This window comes from Hippocampus bargibanti, linkage group LG12, assembly GCF_051943395.1.
Source record: "Hippocampus bargibanti isolate YZ-2025 linkage group LG12, ASM5194339v1, whole genome shotgun sequence".
In the NCBI taxonomy this organism is placed as follows: domain Eukaryota; kingdom Metazoa; phylum Chordata; class Actinopteri; order Syngnathiformes; family Syngnathidae; genus Hippocampus; species Hippocampus bargibanti.
The window spans coordinates 22,860,674-22,877,544 of record NC_142745.1 but is presented as its reverse complement, the minus strand read 5'-3'; the positions used below and the strand labels follow the sequence as shown (position 1 = coordinate 22,877,544).

Here is a 16,871-nt window from a genome sequence, read left to right as displayed (position 1 = left end):
ACTCTCAAGGTCACTTTACAGTCACAGGATCGGTTTTTTCTGCAGGTGAGCAGCAGCAGCCACACGCGCCAGCATTCACTCAACCCGGAAGTAACTCAAATTGAAAAAAAGTTAGCTAGCTAGCTAAGAGTTCGCTAATAATCACTCAACCCGGAAGTAACTGAAATACATAGAAAGCTAGCTAGCTATCTAAGAGTTAGCTAATAATCATTCAACCAGGAAGTAACTCAAATAGCTAAAAGCTAGCTAAAATAGAGAGCTAGCCAGCTAGCTGTCTAGATAAGTGGCAGAAAATGGATGGTTATACATTGCAAAATGTACATATGCAATTGATCAAATTCAGAAAATGGCCATTGTAACATGAGACAAATGGAGTTTTTGGGTCATTACAAACTTGAGTTATCAATGTTAAAATATTTAACTTTTGAAAATATACTTTTTCAATAATTGTATAAGAATGATTTCAAAAATAACTTTATTGTCAATAAGAAATAACAGTGGAATTAACAGCACACTGCTTGCATACAGTTCCAAACGTTCAACCAATCAGGTTAGCATTGCTAACATTTCTGTAGCAAATAACTTCTATCCAACATATGCTGAGCCAACAATATTTTTTGTACATATTTGTGCATTGACATAACACGTAGATCATCTCAAATGAGAGTTAAACAAGTTTCCACACGAACAGAACAGAACACTGTACTTTCTTCCATAATTTAAAATGCCAAACGACACAAAAATGTAGGTTTGGGGAGACAACAATTCAATCAATGTATTGATCATGATTGAACCAGAAGTGCAACAAAAGTGTGGAAACAATGGATGAGAACTTGCCTTAAACAGGGAAGAAAAAAATGGCAGGCTTCCATGATGATCACCGTCACCATTCGAAAATGGCTACTGAGGAAAATAAAGCTTCTTTATACATTGACACTTGATAAATTAAAGCATTTCTTTTCCAACTCAAACACGGCGACATTTTGTCATCAATGTCCGAGAAGACCAGTGCCTGAAAATACACACAAACATTCTATCAATCAATCTTTTACTTCGATACATCAAAATGGCAGTGCATATACAGTGATACCTCGGCTTACGAACGCCTTGGCTAACGAACGTTTTGGCTTACGAACGTTACATTTATGAAAATTTTACCTTGGCATACAAACTATTTTTTGGGATACACACGGAGCGCAACAATGACTTATGTGTCGTTTGCGAACGAGCCCGTTCGCCTAACAAGGAAATGGCAGCCGACTATTCTTTGTCCTCTATTCCCCGCCCACAGTCTTCAGTGATTACACAAACAACTCCAAATCAAAATACATTAAAGCCGTACATGATTGGTCAAGAACGCAACAGTGGGGGTGGGGGGTTACAGAGACACAGAGCTGCAAATTAAAATAGATAGGCAGAGTGAGAAAATTGATAGAAAACACGGTGCAATTTGGATTCGTTTCAACTTCGAATGTTCAAAGGCAGAGTGTAGACTGCAAGGTTAAAATATCCCATCAATCAGGCTCTACAAATAACCCGCACAAGCCATCTGTACACTTGATGCAGAAAGCTATCAACCCAGCTAAATAGACACAATTGATGAGGAACAAGGTAAAATTATCGCAGAGAAAGCCCGGCAACTTCACTCGGATAACGTCAAGAGGCAACCTGGAAGTTCGTCATCCATTGATGATTTCAAGGCTATCCACGGATGGTTCCAGAACTTTAAGCGTCGTACAGGGATTCATAGTGTCATTCATCATGGTGAAGCAGCCAGTTCTGACGATAAACCTGCCAGATCTTACAAGGAATCATTCCTCAAGATGGTGGAAGAAGAAGGCTATGCTCCTCATCAAGTGTTTAATGCTGAGGAAAGTGGCCACTCCATTCCATCAAGCCATCAACGACCATCACAAGGGTCAATAAAACAACTTTACTATACAGTACATTTCATTTCTTTAATTACAATACCATGGCACATTTATTATACATAATATAAGGTATATTTTGTGTAGTTTCAAGGCTTAGAAAATTAGAAAGTAGAAAGTTATGTCTTGTGGGAACGGATTATTCTCATTTTAATGGTTTCCTATGGGAAATTATTTTTTGGGATACACACTTATCGCCTTACACACTCTGTCAGGGAACCAATTAAGTTCGTAAGCCACTGTATCACTCTATATATATATATATTATACATGTATAGATTAAGAAATGGTGTGATAATGCTTACCTTTAAAACCCTCTTCTGGCATTCCCACTATAAATGCAGAGTGTTAGGGAAAAATAATTAGGTAACTTTTACTTGAGCAGGTATGTGTCCTAATTTTCTTTTGCATATTTTGATAATAATAATAACACTTTTCAGTTATATTTGTGTAAGCTCTCAGTCGTACAGGAGTGGTCCATCGATGAAAAGGTTTCTTCAGCCGTCATCTGTACAAATTTGAAGGTGTTGGACGTTTTGCTTCTTATCCAAGAAGCTTCGTCAGCAAACTAAAGACTTACTGGTAGTTTAGGCCCTATATGTATCCCTCCTGTCCAGACATGGCAGTGCCGGACTCTGCTATGATAGGTCCCTGCTCTCAGGTTGCACACAGGTCTGCAGCTGCTCCACTGATAGTTCCTGTCGTTCTGACTAACGACTGGCCTGATTGCCCCACTTCGACCAGTATCACCTCATCAGCATTACTAATCCTATGTTGCCTAAGCAGGCTGTTGTACGAACGATCCAAATTGAACCTCACCCCACCAAACCGGTTTAATGAAGGATTGGTTGTTTTATGAAAATCGCTTCTTTTCGCTAAATTATGCTAAATCGCTAAGATTTCAACCTCATTGTCGTCAAATGAGTGGTTGCTCGCTTTTAGGTGCAAATGTACTGCCGATTGAGGCCCACTAGTATTATCCCTGCGATGTTGATAAAGTCTTTTTTTGAGAATTTGTTGAGTCTCCCCAATGTACCGCTCTTTACAATTTTCATTCTTACAATGTATTGAATAAACTACATGACTTTGTTTTTCATTTGGTAGCCTATCTTTTGGATGCACTCATTTTTGCCTTAACGTGTTTATCGGCTTGAAATAAGTAGGAATTTTGTGTTGCCAAAGGACTCTTGGTAGTTTTTCAGAAACTTCTGCAATGTAAGGTACTGCTACTCCTCCTTTTTGTATCTTGAGAATTATTGGTTTCATTCCCTATTCTTTCTTTCTGACATTTGTTAAATGACCACTGAGGCTACCCACAGTTAGTGAGTGCTCGCCTGTTCTGTTTTGACTCCTTTTCTCTACCTCCAACTCTTGTTGGTATTAGTTTAGCCCTATGCCGGAGGGTTCTGATAATAGATCATAGTTTGTGTTGTCGAGGGTGGTTAGATTCAAAAAGTATTGGTCTGTGTGCGTAGCCTGGACAGTAGGGATATATATTTCAAGGTATAGTTCTATCTGCTATTTTATTATGTATCATTTTACTTATGGTTTTATTGTTATGTGCTTTGTTTTATTGTTTTTATTGTAAAGTGTCCTTGGGTGTTTTGAAAGGCGCTTGAAATAAAATGTATTATTATATATATAGGGCCTAAACTACCAGTAAGTCTTTAGTTTGCTGACAAAGTTTGTTGGATAAGAAGCGAAACGTCCGATACCTTCAAAGTACAGATGACGGCTGAAGAAACCTTTTCATCGACATTTCATTTATAAGCGCCTTTTAAAACTGTCAAGGTCACTTTACAATTACAGGATAAGTTTTTTTCTGTGGGTGAGCAGCGGCAGCCACACGCACTAGCATTCACTCAACCCGAAAGTAACTCAAATAGACAGAAAGCTAGCTAAATAGCTAATACATAGATAACTAGCGCTAATAGATAGATAGCTAGAGCTAAAAGATCGCTAATAGCTAGTAGTGATTATGAGAGCTAGTAGTGATTATCCTATATTGACATTTATCCGCTGGGTATTTATATGGAGAATATGAATGACTTTTTTTTGGCTAGTTCCTTTTGTAGAATAAACACTAGCTATAGCTAGCTAGAGAGATGGAGAGACAGCTAGCTAGAGAGTTAGCTAGCGAGAGAGATAGCTAATAACTCATTATCTTCTGGAATGTGCTAATAAACATTAGGCATTCATATATTTTAGATTTATTTCGCACGGCTGAAGCCATTCAGGCCTTTTTATTGTTTTGATATTATTTTGGATAAATAAGAATCAAGAAAAAAATATAAATATAAAAAATATATATTATTTTGTCAAACCAATTAACTCATTCACTGCCATTCCCGAATGTATTCGGGTTTTGTTTTTTAATGCTTGGGTGCCGAAAAAGCACTGGTCAGACACCTGTTTTTTTTCCCTGCCGCGAGGGGGCAGCATTTCCCTTTTTCCATGTTAGCACTCTGTTCCAGCTTCAGCTGTTGTTAAAGCGCCATATTAACCAATATGTATGTTTTGCATTGTATTTTGGACATCTGCCCTTATTTCAAGCACTGATAACTCCAGACACATCATTTAGGAAATAACTTTTTTTTCTGATGAATACAAATGTATTCTGGAATTGAAAATACGACGTAGAGCGCCATTACCAATTTTTTGGGGGGTTTGTTTGTTTTTTTTTTCCTCTGGCAATGGTTTCCCTTCCAGAAGGGAAAACATTTCCCTTTTTTTCCATGTTAGCGCTTTGTTCTAGCTTCAGCTATTGTTAAAGCGCTATATCAACCAATATGTATGTATTGCATTGTATTTTGTACATCCGCCCTAATTTCAAGCTCATAAAATTCCAGTTCCATATCATTTAAGAAGTAACTTTTTTTTCCTGATGAAAAGAGTCTAAATATGAGTCATCTATTCACGAGTTATTAGCTATCTATTCACTCGCTAATAGCTATCTATTCGCTAGCCATTATCTATTCGCTAACCATTAACTATCTATTCGCTAGCCGTTAACTATCTATTCGCTAGCTATTAGCTATTTATCCGCTAGCTATCTTGCTATCTATTTAGCTGGCTACTGTGTCTATTGGCTGTCTAGCCAGCTATTAGCTATCTATTCGCTAGGTATAAGTCATCTGTTCACTAGGTATTAGCTATCTATTCGCTAGCTATTAGGTATTTATTCACTCGCTAATAGCTATCTATTCGCTAGTCATTAACTATCTATTCACTAGCTATTAGCTATCTATTCGCAAGCTAGCTTGCTATTTAATTAGCTGGCGACTGTATCTATAAGCTATATAGCTATCTAGCTTTTAGCTATCTATTCGCTAGGTATTAGCTATCTATTCGCTAGCCATTAACTATCTATTCGCTAGCTATTAGCTATCTATTCGCTCGCTAATACCTATCTATTCGCTCGCCATTAACTATCTATTTGCTAGCTATTAGCTATCTATTCACTAGCTAGCTAGCTTGCTATCTATTTAGCTGGCTACTGTGTATATTAGCTATATAGCTAGCTAGCTATTAGCTATCTATTCGCTAGGTATTAGCTATCTATTCGCTCGGTATTAGCCATCCATTCGCTAGGTATTAGCTATCCATTCGCTAGCTATTGGCTATCTATTCGCTCGCGAATAGCTATCTATTCGCTAGCCATTAACTAACTTATTTGCTAGCTATTAGCTAACTATTCGCTAGCTAGCTATTTAGCTGGCTACTGGATCTATTAGCTATATAGCTAGCTATTAGCTATCTATTCGCAAGCTAGTTTGTTATCTATTTAGCTGGCCAATGTATCTATTAGCTATATAGCTAGCTATCTATTCGCTAGGTATTAGCTATCTATTCGCTATGTATTAGTCATCTATTCGCTAGGTACCAGACATCTATTCGCTAGGAATTAGCTATCTATTCGCTAGCTATTAGTTATCTATTCGCTTGCTAATAACTATCTTTTTCCTAGCCATTAACTATGTATTCACTATCTATTAGCTATCTATTCGCTAGCTAGCTTGCTATCTATTTGAATTACTTCCGGCTCGAGTCATTGACTATCTATTCGCTAGCTATTAGCTATATATTCGCTAGCTAGCTAGCTTGCTATCTATTTCTCTGGCTACTGTATCTATTAGCAATATAGCTAGCTAGCTATAAGCTATCTATTCGCTAGGTATTAGCTATCTATTTACTAGGTATTAGTCATCTATTCGCTAGGTATTAGCTATCTATTCGTTAGCTATTAGTCATCTATTCGCTAGGTATTAGCTATCTATTCACTAGCTATTAGTCATCCATTCACTAGCTATTAGCTGTCTATTCGCTTGCTAATAGCTATCTATTTGCGAGCCATTAACTATTCACTAGCTATTCGCTAGCTAGCTAGCTGAGTGAATGCTGGCGCGTGTGGCTGCCGCTGCTCACCCACAGGAAAAAAAAAATGTATCCTGTGACTAAAGTTTTGAAAGGCGCTTATAAATGAAATGTATTATAAGGTTTCTAACACCGCATTGAATTTTTATGTCGTCCTAAAACTCTGCCAGATTTTTGGCAGTCGATGAGTTAATGACGACACTCACCTTGATAGACGTCATCCATGGCTGCAAAATCAGCGATTGGCTCGTCGGCCTGAATTAACACACAGTAGCATGAAAATGCTTTGAAATGTCACCCCAAAGCAAACGCAATTAAATGGTGGCATCTTATTTACCTTGAGAGAGATGATACACTCTGGAATGACGCCCAAACTTCCCAACGTGGCCGAGTCGTCCGTCAGACCTTTCCCATTAATGGAGAGGTTTTGGTCAAACGGTGCCACAGAGAAGGCGTGCATAATCTAAAGAGTTGCAAGAACAGAGCATGAAATGGGCTTGGATTGCACCTTCACAGTTCACCTCTTATGGAATGACTCTGTTATGGGTTATCGGTTAAAACAAAAGTGAAATGGTGAGAGAATGGATACAAACCACAGTGAATTTTGGACTCGTTTCAACTTTATTGATAGTTCAAAGGTAGAGTGTAGACTGCAAGGTTAAAATATCCCATCAATCAGGCTTCACAAATAATCCGTACAAGCCATCTGTACAATTTGAAGAGAACATACAAGCAAGGGAAACAGCTATTAATATAGTGTTTAGTGTGTCTGCCTGTATCTGCTGCTGTTGCAATATCACAACTTCCAAGATGTACAATCCAGAGCTCCTTGAGACACTTGATGCCAAAAGCTAGCCATTCCATCAAGCCATCATCGACCATCACATAGGTCAATAAAACCGCTTGATTACACAGTAAAATCTATTTCTTGAATTACAATACAATATCACATTTATCAGAATCAGAATCAGAATCATCTTTATTGCCAAGTATGTAGAACACACAAGGAATTTGTTTCCGGTAGAACACGCTGCACTAGTATCGTTATCAAAAAAACTGCTAAGTGGCACTATACAGTTCCATTTTGGCTACTGTTGAAAGAGTTCAAAGAGTTAATGGCTTGGGGGTTAATGGCTTATTACACATTAAATTAAATAAGGTATATCCGGTGTAGTTTTAAAGGACAACCGACGTCTCCGGACAAGTTGTGTCCATAATTTGTAAAATAGCTTCAAATGACTTCTACTGAGCATCTTTTACAAAGATTTCAGTGCATATAGCTATATTTTACGTTTTAAGTCTCGCGCAGAATATTCAGGAAGTCTTGTTTTTGAGTTGGTGACGAGTCCGTACATGACGTCACTAAAGGACCGCCCCTGACCGTAAAAAAGACGCATTCTAGCGGTCCTTCCATCACGTCAATGTATTTTACTGTACTTGTTTGGTCTGGGGACCTCGTGTTGCACCCAAAAGCCGCCAGAAGGCCAGAAGAGGGCGGCCAAGCACCATATAAGGAATTTATCAGCCTGTGGAAACGGAGGTGGCCACTGGAGGTTGCCATTTTGTTTGTTCCTTTTTTGGGTGAGAGATTTCCCCCCAATGTTGCCTCAAAATGACACGGAATAAATTATTTAATCGATTGCAAACATGTATGCTTTCCTCTTCAGAACTATTTGAATCATATTCATATCTGGATGTGTAACAAGAAAGCGTACGACCATAACAAAGGTAAATAAAACGACTATTATACAGAAGTTAATTTATTTAATTACAATACAATATCACATTTAAACATAAAATAAGGTATATTAGGTGTAGTTTTAAAGGACAACCGACATCACTGTTTTTGTTTCCTAAGTGACATCAGAAAAACGTTTTATAGCATCTAAAATACCCAAAACACGCAGTATGATATTTTTAGTCAGATGCAAAACACCAATAAAAATGACTTAAAGTGTCCAAAATCTGCAAATAAATGAAACCGGAAGTGGCCAGTTGTAGAAGGTCCCGCCAGATTCGGAGAATATGCTTTCTTGTTACACATCCAGTTATGAATATGATTCAAATAGTTCTGAAGAGGAAAGCATACATGTTTGCAATCAATTAAAGAATTTATTCCGTGCCATTTTGAGGCAACATTGAGGGGAAATGTCTCACCGAAAAAGAGGCACAAAATGCCGACCTCCTGTGGCCACCTACGTTTCTACAGGCTGATAAATTCCTTATATCGAGCTTGGACGGCCTCTTCTGGCGGCTTTTGGATGCAACACGAGGTTTTCAGACCAAACAAGTACAGCAAAATACATTGATGTGATGAAAGGACCGCTACAATGCGTCTTTTTTTCGGTGTGGGGCGTTCCTCTAGTGACGTCACGTACGGACTCGTCACCAAGTCAAAAACAAGACTTCCTGAATATTCAGCACAAGTCTTAAAACGTAAAATATAGCTATATGCGGTGGAATAGCAAAGAGTTGTCTCGGTGTAACATACAACGATTCACCATTGCGTTATTTATGTGTTTACCTTCTAATTTCGCCGTCAACACGGATCAACACGATTTTTTCAGAACAAACAAAGTACCGCAAAATGCATTGAGGTGATGCAAGGTATGTCCTCTCTCGGTCAGGGGCCTTCCTTCAGTGACGTAGAGTGAGGAGTCCTCACCCTACGTCACTGAAGGAAGGCCTCACTCAAAAACAAGACTTCCTGAATATTCAGCGCGAGTCTTAAAACGTAAACTATAGCTATATGCGCTGGAATCTTTGTAAAAGACGCTCAGTAGAAGTCATTTGAAGCCATTTTACAAATTATGGACACAACTTGTCCGGAGACGTCGGTTGTCCTTTAAGGCTTATTTACTGGAAAATGATGTTTTATGGAGACATGGGAAAGGATTATTCTCATTTTAATGGTTTATGGGAAATTATTGTTTGGCAGACAAACTTTTCGCCTTACACACACTTTCTGGGAACCAATTTAAGTCCGTTAGCTGAGGCATCACTGTACATGTATTTTTGCCTTCAAATTTGTTTCATAACAAGAGACAACATTTGTTCTTTTGACTTCAAGACGGCGCCGCGAGAGTGGCTGCCTTTCCAGCAGCTCACGTATTTTGTTTTTCTACTTTCATTCCTTTCATAACTTTGCTGCTGTGAAATGTAAATTTCTCCACTGAGAAACTAACAAAGGCAAATCCCATCCAATCCAATAATAATACATTTCATAGATAAGCGCCTTTCAAAACTCTCAAGGTCACTTTACAGTCACAGGATCAGTTTTTCCGTGGGTGAGCAGCGGCAGCTACATGCCCCAGCGTTCACTCAACCCGGAAGTACCTCAAATAGACAGAAAGCTAGCTAGCTAATAAGTAGCTAATAGATAGTTAGCTAGATAGCTAGCCAGCCACCTAGACTGCTTATAGATAGCTAAGAGATAGCTAGCCAGCCAGCCAGACCGCTAATCGATAGCTAATACATAGCTAACAGCTAGCTAATAATAATAATAACAGATAGCGAGCGACAGCTAGTATTGATTATGCTATATTGACATTTACCCGCTTGGTATTTATATGTAGAATATGAATATAAGATTTTTTTTGGGCTAGTCCCTTTTGTAGAATAAACACTAGCCATAGCTAGCTTGAGAGATAGAGAGATAGCTAGATAGAGAGATAGCTAGTTGGAGAGCTACAGAGATAGATAGCTAGAGGGATAGAGAGATAGGTAGCTAGAGATATAGCTAGCTAGAGAGCTAGCAAGATAGCTAGCTAAAGAGATAGGTAGTTAGAGAGCTACAGAGATAGATAGCTAGAGGGAGAGATAGCTAGCTAGAGAGATAGATAGTGCGCTAGCAAGTTAGTTAGCTAGAGAGATACAGAGATAGCTATCTTGAGAGATAGCTAGCTAGAGAGCTAGCAAGTTAGTTAGCTAGAGAGATAGCTAGCTAGAGAGATAGCTAGTTAGAGAGCTACAGAGATAGATAGCTAGAGGGAGAGATAGCTAGAGACATAGCTAGTTAGAGAGCTACAGAGATAGATAGCGAGAGGGATAGAGCGATAGCTAGCTAGAGAGATAGCTAGCTAGACAGATAGCGAGGTAGAGAGCTAGCAAGTTAGCTAGCTAGAGCGATAGAGGTACCTAGCTAGAGAGATAGTTAGAGAGCCAGAGATAGCAAGCTAGAAGTACCACTGCGAGGCAAATTAGTGATCGCAAAATAGGAGACAGCAATTGCCCTTAGATCAGGGGTGTCAAAGTCATTTTTTGCCGCGGGCCACATTGTAGTTATGGTTTACTGTCGAGGGCAGTTATGAATTTGGGGAAGCCATTAGAATGTTTAAATCCCTTCAAATATTACATATGGAGCACACAGCAAATTAATGAATAACTCGTTTTTAAATCTGAAGTCAAGAATAATGACTTTTATTGTGGTTGACATCCAAAAATATGACATTTTGGCTCAGATTTTAGCAATCATCATGGAATTTAACAAGTTTGATTTGCTTTCGCGGGCCGAAAAAAATGATGTGGCGGGCCGGATTTGGTCCGCGGGCCTTGACTTTGACACCTGTGCCTTAGATGCAGGATAATATTTTTCTTGCATTCATTTTTTTTTTTGCTTTTTTAAACTGAACAAAAAACGTGTGTGTGTGTGCACATGTGTGCGCGTGTGTTTCCTTACTTGAATTTTCAGCTCTTTGAGGGTCTGATTGGCGGACACAATGAGAGCTTTTTCCCCTCGGAGTTTGCGGTGCCTCGTGCTTCTCCTGGTGCCACCGAGTTTAGTGATGTTGATTTCTGGAGAAGCCGCTCCTCCTTCTGAAGCGCTGCCGTCATTTAGTTTAAGCCGCTTAGCGGCATCTTCTGACTGAGAGAAAAACAACAAGACTGAATATGGGAATATAAATAGTAAAAATTGCAAATTTGCGGTTTGGCACCTAGGCATTGAACATTTTGGAACACACCCCTGTCCCAATTTATTTTGGGGTGGCAGGTGTATTCGTCATACAGCGATACCTCAGCTCACGAACTTAATTGGTTCCCAGAAATTGTGTGTAAAGCCAAGTTTGTCTTCCAAACATTAATTTCCCATAGGAAACCATTAAAATGTGAATAATCCATTCCCAGGTCCCCATAAAACATGATTTTCTACTAAATAAGCCTTAAAACTACACCAAATATACCTAATTATATGTATTATAATTGTGCTTTTGTATTGTAATGTATTGTAGAAATAAAACTATACAGTATAATAAAGTCATTTTATTGACCTTTGTGATGGTGGTTGACGTAGTTGCCTCTTAATGATATCCGAGTGAAGTTGCTGTGCTTTCTCTGTGATAATACTGTCCCCAGCTAGCTGCTTTTCGTCAATCCAAAGCAACAGAAGTTTTTCAACCTCTTCTATTACAATAATAACAATACATTTCATTTCTAAGCGCCTTTCAAAACTCTCTAGGTCACTTTACAGTCACAGGGTAAGTTTTTCTGTGGGTGAGCAGCGGCAGCCACACGCGACAGCGTTCACCCAACCCGGAAGTAACTCAAATAGATAGAAAGCTAGCAAATAATTGCCTGAGACTGTTGCTTAGACAACACAGAAATACCCTTAGCCAGACGCAGCAATGGTCGACTTAGTGTACGGGCACTGAGACGCTAAGTCACACAAACGCACATCTCGTTGGTGTTTTTGGAATGATCTCCTTCTTCTGCTCAACCGTCATGTTCTTTTGTGTCCTCTTCATAATCGCAAAAGCACTACACTCAATAACAAACAACGTCTGCACTCAATGGAAACTAGTCCGCCGAAAACTAGTTTGTATGTTAATTGTATGTACAGTTGGCCAGTCGCTGCCACTTTGGTCACCAAGCTGCACCTGACGCAAGGGTGCGGTTCTGGCGCAGAGCCAAGCTGCCGGGTTCTCCACATGGACCAGGAGACCCTCCTGCACCTGATCTCCATCCTGGAGGGGGCACTAAGCAGCTTGAAGAGTACGCATGCGCGCCGCATCCTGCGAAGCATCACATGATGCTACAACGCCGTCCAGATCCTACTAGTGCAGTCAGATAAAATGTACAAGTACATTATTTTGTCTTCACTTTTAAAACAATAAGTGCGCCTAATAGCTATCTGGCTATGTAGCTGGCTATTTATTAGCTAAATGGCTATCTAGCTAGTTCGCTAACTGTCTAGCTGGCTATCTATTAGCTATCTGTTAGCTAACTTTCTATCTATTTGAATTACTTCTGGGTTGAGTGAACGCTGGCGCATGTGGCTGCCGCTGCTCACCCACGTAAAAACTGATCCTGCGACTGTAAAGTGACCTTGAGAGTTTTGTAAGGCACTTAGAAATGAAATGTATTATTATTATTGTTATTATTATTATATTCTCGCGAATTTGATGTTCATAAGGCGAAAAGTTTGTGAACTAAAGCATTTGTCAGCTGAGGTATCACTGTAGTTGAGTAAAATGACGTTGCTTGATTTTTACCTTGCTGAAGTCCGGATCTCCCTCATCCACGACCTTTGGTTGCTCTTCCTTCTCCTCCTCGGCCTCAGAACTGCTGGCGTTCAGCTCGGGAACAGCCTCTTTCGTCAGCTTTTCAAAAGGCAAAAATCACTTGTCACTCGGATGATCAAGAGTAGTCAGCGCAAAAAAAACGTTGGACTGACTCCTTCACCACAGAACGAAAATGTCTGCGGATTTGGCATACCCGTTTGTCTTCAATGATTTTGCGGATGTAAATGGTGGCTTGGGTGTACTCTCGGAGGTCTTTCTGCTGCTGGAAAAGGAAACCTTCTCTGCACTCCCAGCATAGATCTGAAAATACCATAAAAACAACTACATACCATATTTTCCGGTGTATAATAATAATAATAATAATAATAAATTTGATTAATAAGCGGCTTTCAAAACTCTCAAGGCGTTCACTCAACCCAGAATAACTCAAATAGATAGAAAGTTAGCTAGCTAGATACAGTAGTCTCGTCATATCGATATTCAAGGGAGTCCGAAAAAATATCGATATAACCGGGACTATCGATATATCCGACCCTGTTTGCATGTAATTTTCTCCGTGCGTGCATAGAAATAGTATCGATATAACCGGGACTATCGATATATCCGATATCGATATAACGAGACTTTACTGTACATACCATATTTTCCGGTGTATAATAATAATAATAATAATAATAATAATAAATTTGATTAATAAGCAGCTTTCAAAACTCTCAAGGCGTTCACTCAACCCAGACTAACTCAAATAGATAGAAAGCTAGCCAGCTAGCTAATAGCCAGTTATATAGCTCATAGATAGCCAATTAGATAGCCCGATAGCTAATTAACTGCAGGAAACATTAGTTATCTAGCTAGCTGGCTAGCCGTTAGCTGTGTAGCTGGCTAGCTGTCGCTTGTGGCTGAAGTCAAGTAAAGTGTTGTTACCAGGCTGAGTGGTGTATTTGGTGGTGGGACCAGCGGCCGTGGCCTGTTTGACGCAGCTGATGGAGACGGGCTGGTCCACAATGAAGAGTTTACTGATCACCTCCCATTCGCTGGGCCACAGCAGAACAATGCTGTGCAGGACAAAACAAACGGCACATATACAGGACAAATTAGCTCGTTGGGATCAAATTCGGCTTTTCCCTTTAAGGGGTCGTCACAGCAAATCAGTGTCCTCCATCTTTAGAGGTTTGATCCGCATGTTTGTTTTGGCCAAGCTTTTACGTCGGATGTCCTTCCTGACACAACCCTCTGTATTTATCCGGGCTTGGAACCGGCACAAGAAGACTTAGGTCCGTTTGTGGTAATACAACTTGGAAGCTCATATGAGATTGTCACAATATTGAGGACAAATACTGTGATACGTCGGCTTATGAACGCTTTAGCTCCCGAACTTTTCACCTCACGAACATTAAATTCGCAAGCATATAGTCTTGACTACTAACGGACTAGTTTTCGGCAGACGAACCAAACCACACAGCGCCACGGTGGCTGGCGGACTAGTTTTGGTCACCCTCTTCCTTTGAGTGCAGACGTGGTTTGTTATCGAGTGGAGTACTTTTGCTATTATGGGACGGAAAAAGACCCCACCACAGGCTAGTGTTAAGCCGAAGATGACACAAAAGAAAATGACGGTGGAGCAGAAGAAGGAGATCATCAAAAAACACCAACCAGGTGTGCCTTTGTGTGACTTAGCGTCTCAGTACGCTAAGTCGACCATTGCCACGTGTGGCTAAGGGTGTTTCTGTGTTGTCTAAGCAACGGTCTCAGGCAATAGATGAGGTTGAAAAACTTCTGTTGATTTGGATCAACGGAAAGCAGCTAGCAGGGGACAGTGTGAGTGAGGCAGTGACGTGCGGTGAGGTTCATGGCTGGTGAGGCACTGACGTCATCAATCAGCTCTACTTAGTATTTGAACGGTAAATGTGAAAATTCAGCGATTTTGAAAAAAATCCTAAAACGGTGAAGTTAAATGGACAAGAACTTTAAAGTACAAATCATTAAATACATCTAACTGTTTAATTTATTTTTTCATTTGATATTTCCATGACAGCTTTCCATGATGACAGGTGAGGCACTGCCTCACCTGCCTCCACTGACTGCACGTCACTGGAGTGAGGGTATTACATGTATATTAGGGCAACTTCACTCGGATATCATCAAGAGGCAACGACCATCACAAAGGTCAATAAAACAACTTTATTATACAGTACAGTTTATTTCTTTAAAGGACAACCAACACCATTTTTTTGTTTCTTAACTGACATCAGAAAAACGTTTTATAGCATCTAAAATACCCAAAACACGCAGTATGATATTTTTAGTCAGATGCAAAACACCAATAAAAATGACTTAAAGTGTCCAAAATCTGCAAATAAATGAAACCGGAAGTGGCCAGTTGTAGAAGGTCCCGCCAGATTCGGAGAATATGCTTTCTTGTTACACATCCAGTTATGAATATGATTCAAATAGTTCTGAAGAGGAAAGCATACATGTTTGCAATCAATTAAAGAATTTATTCCGTGCCATTTTGAGGCAACATTGAGGGGAAATGTCTCACCGAAAAAGAGGCACAAAATGCCGACCTCCTGTGGCCACCTACGTTTCCACAGGCTGATAAATTCCTTACATGGAGCTTGGACGCCCTCTTCTGGCGGCTCTTGGGTGCAACACGAGGTCCCCAGACCAAACAAGTACAGCAAAATACATTGACGTGATGGAAGGACCGCTACAATGCGTCTTTTTTCGGTCAAGGGCGTTCCTTTAGTGGCGTCACGTACGGACTCGTCACCAACTCAAAAACAAGACTTCCTGAATATTCAGCACGAGTCTTAAAACGTAAAATATAGCTATATGCGGTGGAATTTTATTAAAATACGCTCAGTAGAAGTCATTTGAACTCATTTTACAAATTATGGAGACAACTTGTTCGGAGGCGTCAGTTGTCCTTTAAAGGACAATTTGTAAAATCGCCTCAAATGACTTCTACTGAGCGTATTTTATAAAGATTCCACCATATATATATATTTTACGACTCGCGCTGAATATTCCAGAAGTCTAGTTTTTGAGTTGGTGACGAGTCCTCACGTCACGTCACTGAAGGAACGCCCCCGACCGAGAAAGGACACACTATATCTCCGCTCTCACCAAGATTAAACCAATTTTCTATTCTACATCTGGCTCCCTGATGATTTAACCATCCTCCATCAACACCCGTCGAAGCAATGAACCAAGGGCGAACGATCAAAATAATCCAACACATGTATTTGAACTCACGACCTCTGCTGTGAAGTTGACGTGCTAAGCCCGAAATGTCATTCATTTTCGGCAATTTTCCCTCAATATTCCGGCGAACTCATGAAAGTTTAAAAAAATCAGGAATTTCGGCAAAATGTGGAAGAATTTTGTGTGTATGTTGGAACTCACTGCTGGGCATCTCCGTTGATCAGGGAGTCATAGGTGAAAAGGAAGCCTCCATGGGGACATACCAGGAGGCTGTTGCCCACACTCGACACTGGGGACGATTTGGTGGGTCTTCTGTCAGGAAAATGCAAGGACACATACAGGTTTTTTTTCAAAATGTTGAAAATTCCATTAAAAAAACATGACTACCAAAAAAATCTGTTTTGATATTATTTTTAGTTTTAAAAAAAGGCATAATGAGTCGGTGGCTGCTGATTGTCATTGCAAGACCTGTTGTGGCTCAATATGACTTCACTGATAAGGCGCAGCGGCGTATACGGCGTAGGTTCATCTTTTGAAGAAAAACAAGGCTTTTTTTGGGTGTGCCTCATCCACCAGAAAATACAGTACAGCGATACCTCAGCTCACGAACTTAATTGGTTCCCAGAAAGTGTGTGTAGCCAAGACTACATTCTCACGAATTTAATGTTCGGAAGACGAAAAGTATGTGAGCTAAAGCGTTCACTGTACTAAAAAAATACAAATAAAACAAACTTTAATCTTTTTTAAGTGTGTAAAATGTTCCAATGTACACTTCCTCAAAGGTATTCAAATTAGTATCCTGATAATAATTATTTGAATGAATACCAATTACGAATAATTTTGC

General features: G+C 39.7%; 1 protein-coding gene across 1 annotated transcript in view; it reads right to left on the bottom strand.

The window, feature by feature from the left end:
• Nucleotides 1-445: 445 nt before the first annotated feature.
• The window catches only part of usp48 (ubiquitin specific peptidase 48), a 48,534-nt gene continuing 32,108 nt past the window's right edge, over nt 446-16,871 (bottom strand). Inside the window, exons 19-27 of the mRNA XM_089010461.1 lie at nt 16,229-16,339; nt 13,745-13,875; nt 13,014-13,120; nt 12,791-12,898; nt 10,981-11,166; nt 6,640-6,765; nt 6,509-6,557; nt 2,234-2,260; nt 446-1,012 (exon numbers count right to left, since the gene is read on the bottom strand). Of these exons, the coding sequence (XP_088866587.1) occupies nt 990-1,012; nt 2,234-2,260; nt 6,509-6,557; nt 6,640-6,765; nt 10,981-11,166; nt 12,791-12,898; nt 13,014-13,120; nt 13,745-13,875; nt 16,229-16,339 (868 nt within the window). The 3' untranslated portion in view covers nt 446-989. The remainder of the gene's footprint in view (nt 1,013-2,233; nt 2,261-6,508; nt 6,558-6,639; nt 6,766-10,980; nt 11,167-12,790; nt 12,899-13,013; nt 13,121-13,744; nt 13,876-16,228; nt 16,340-16,871) is intronic.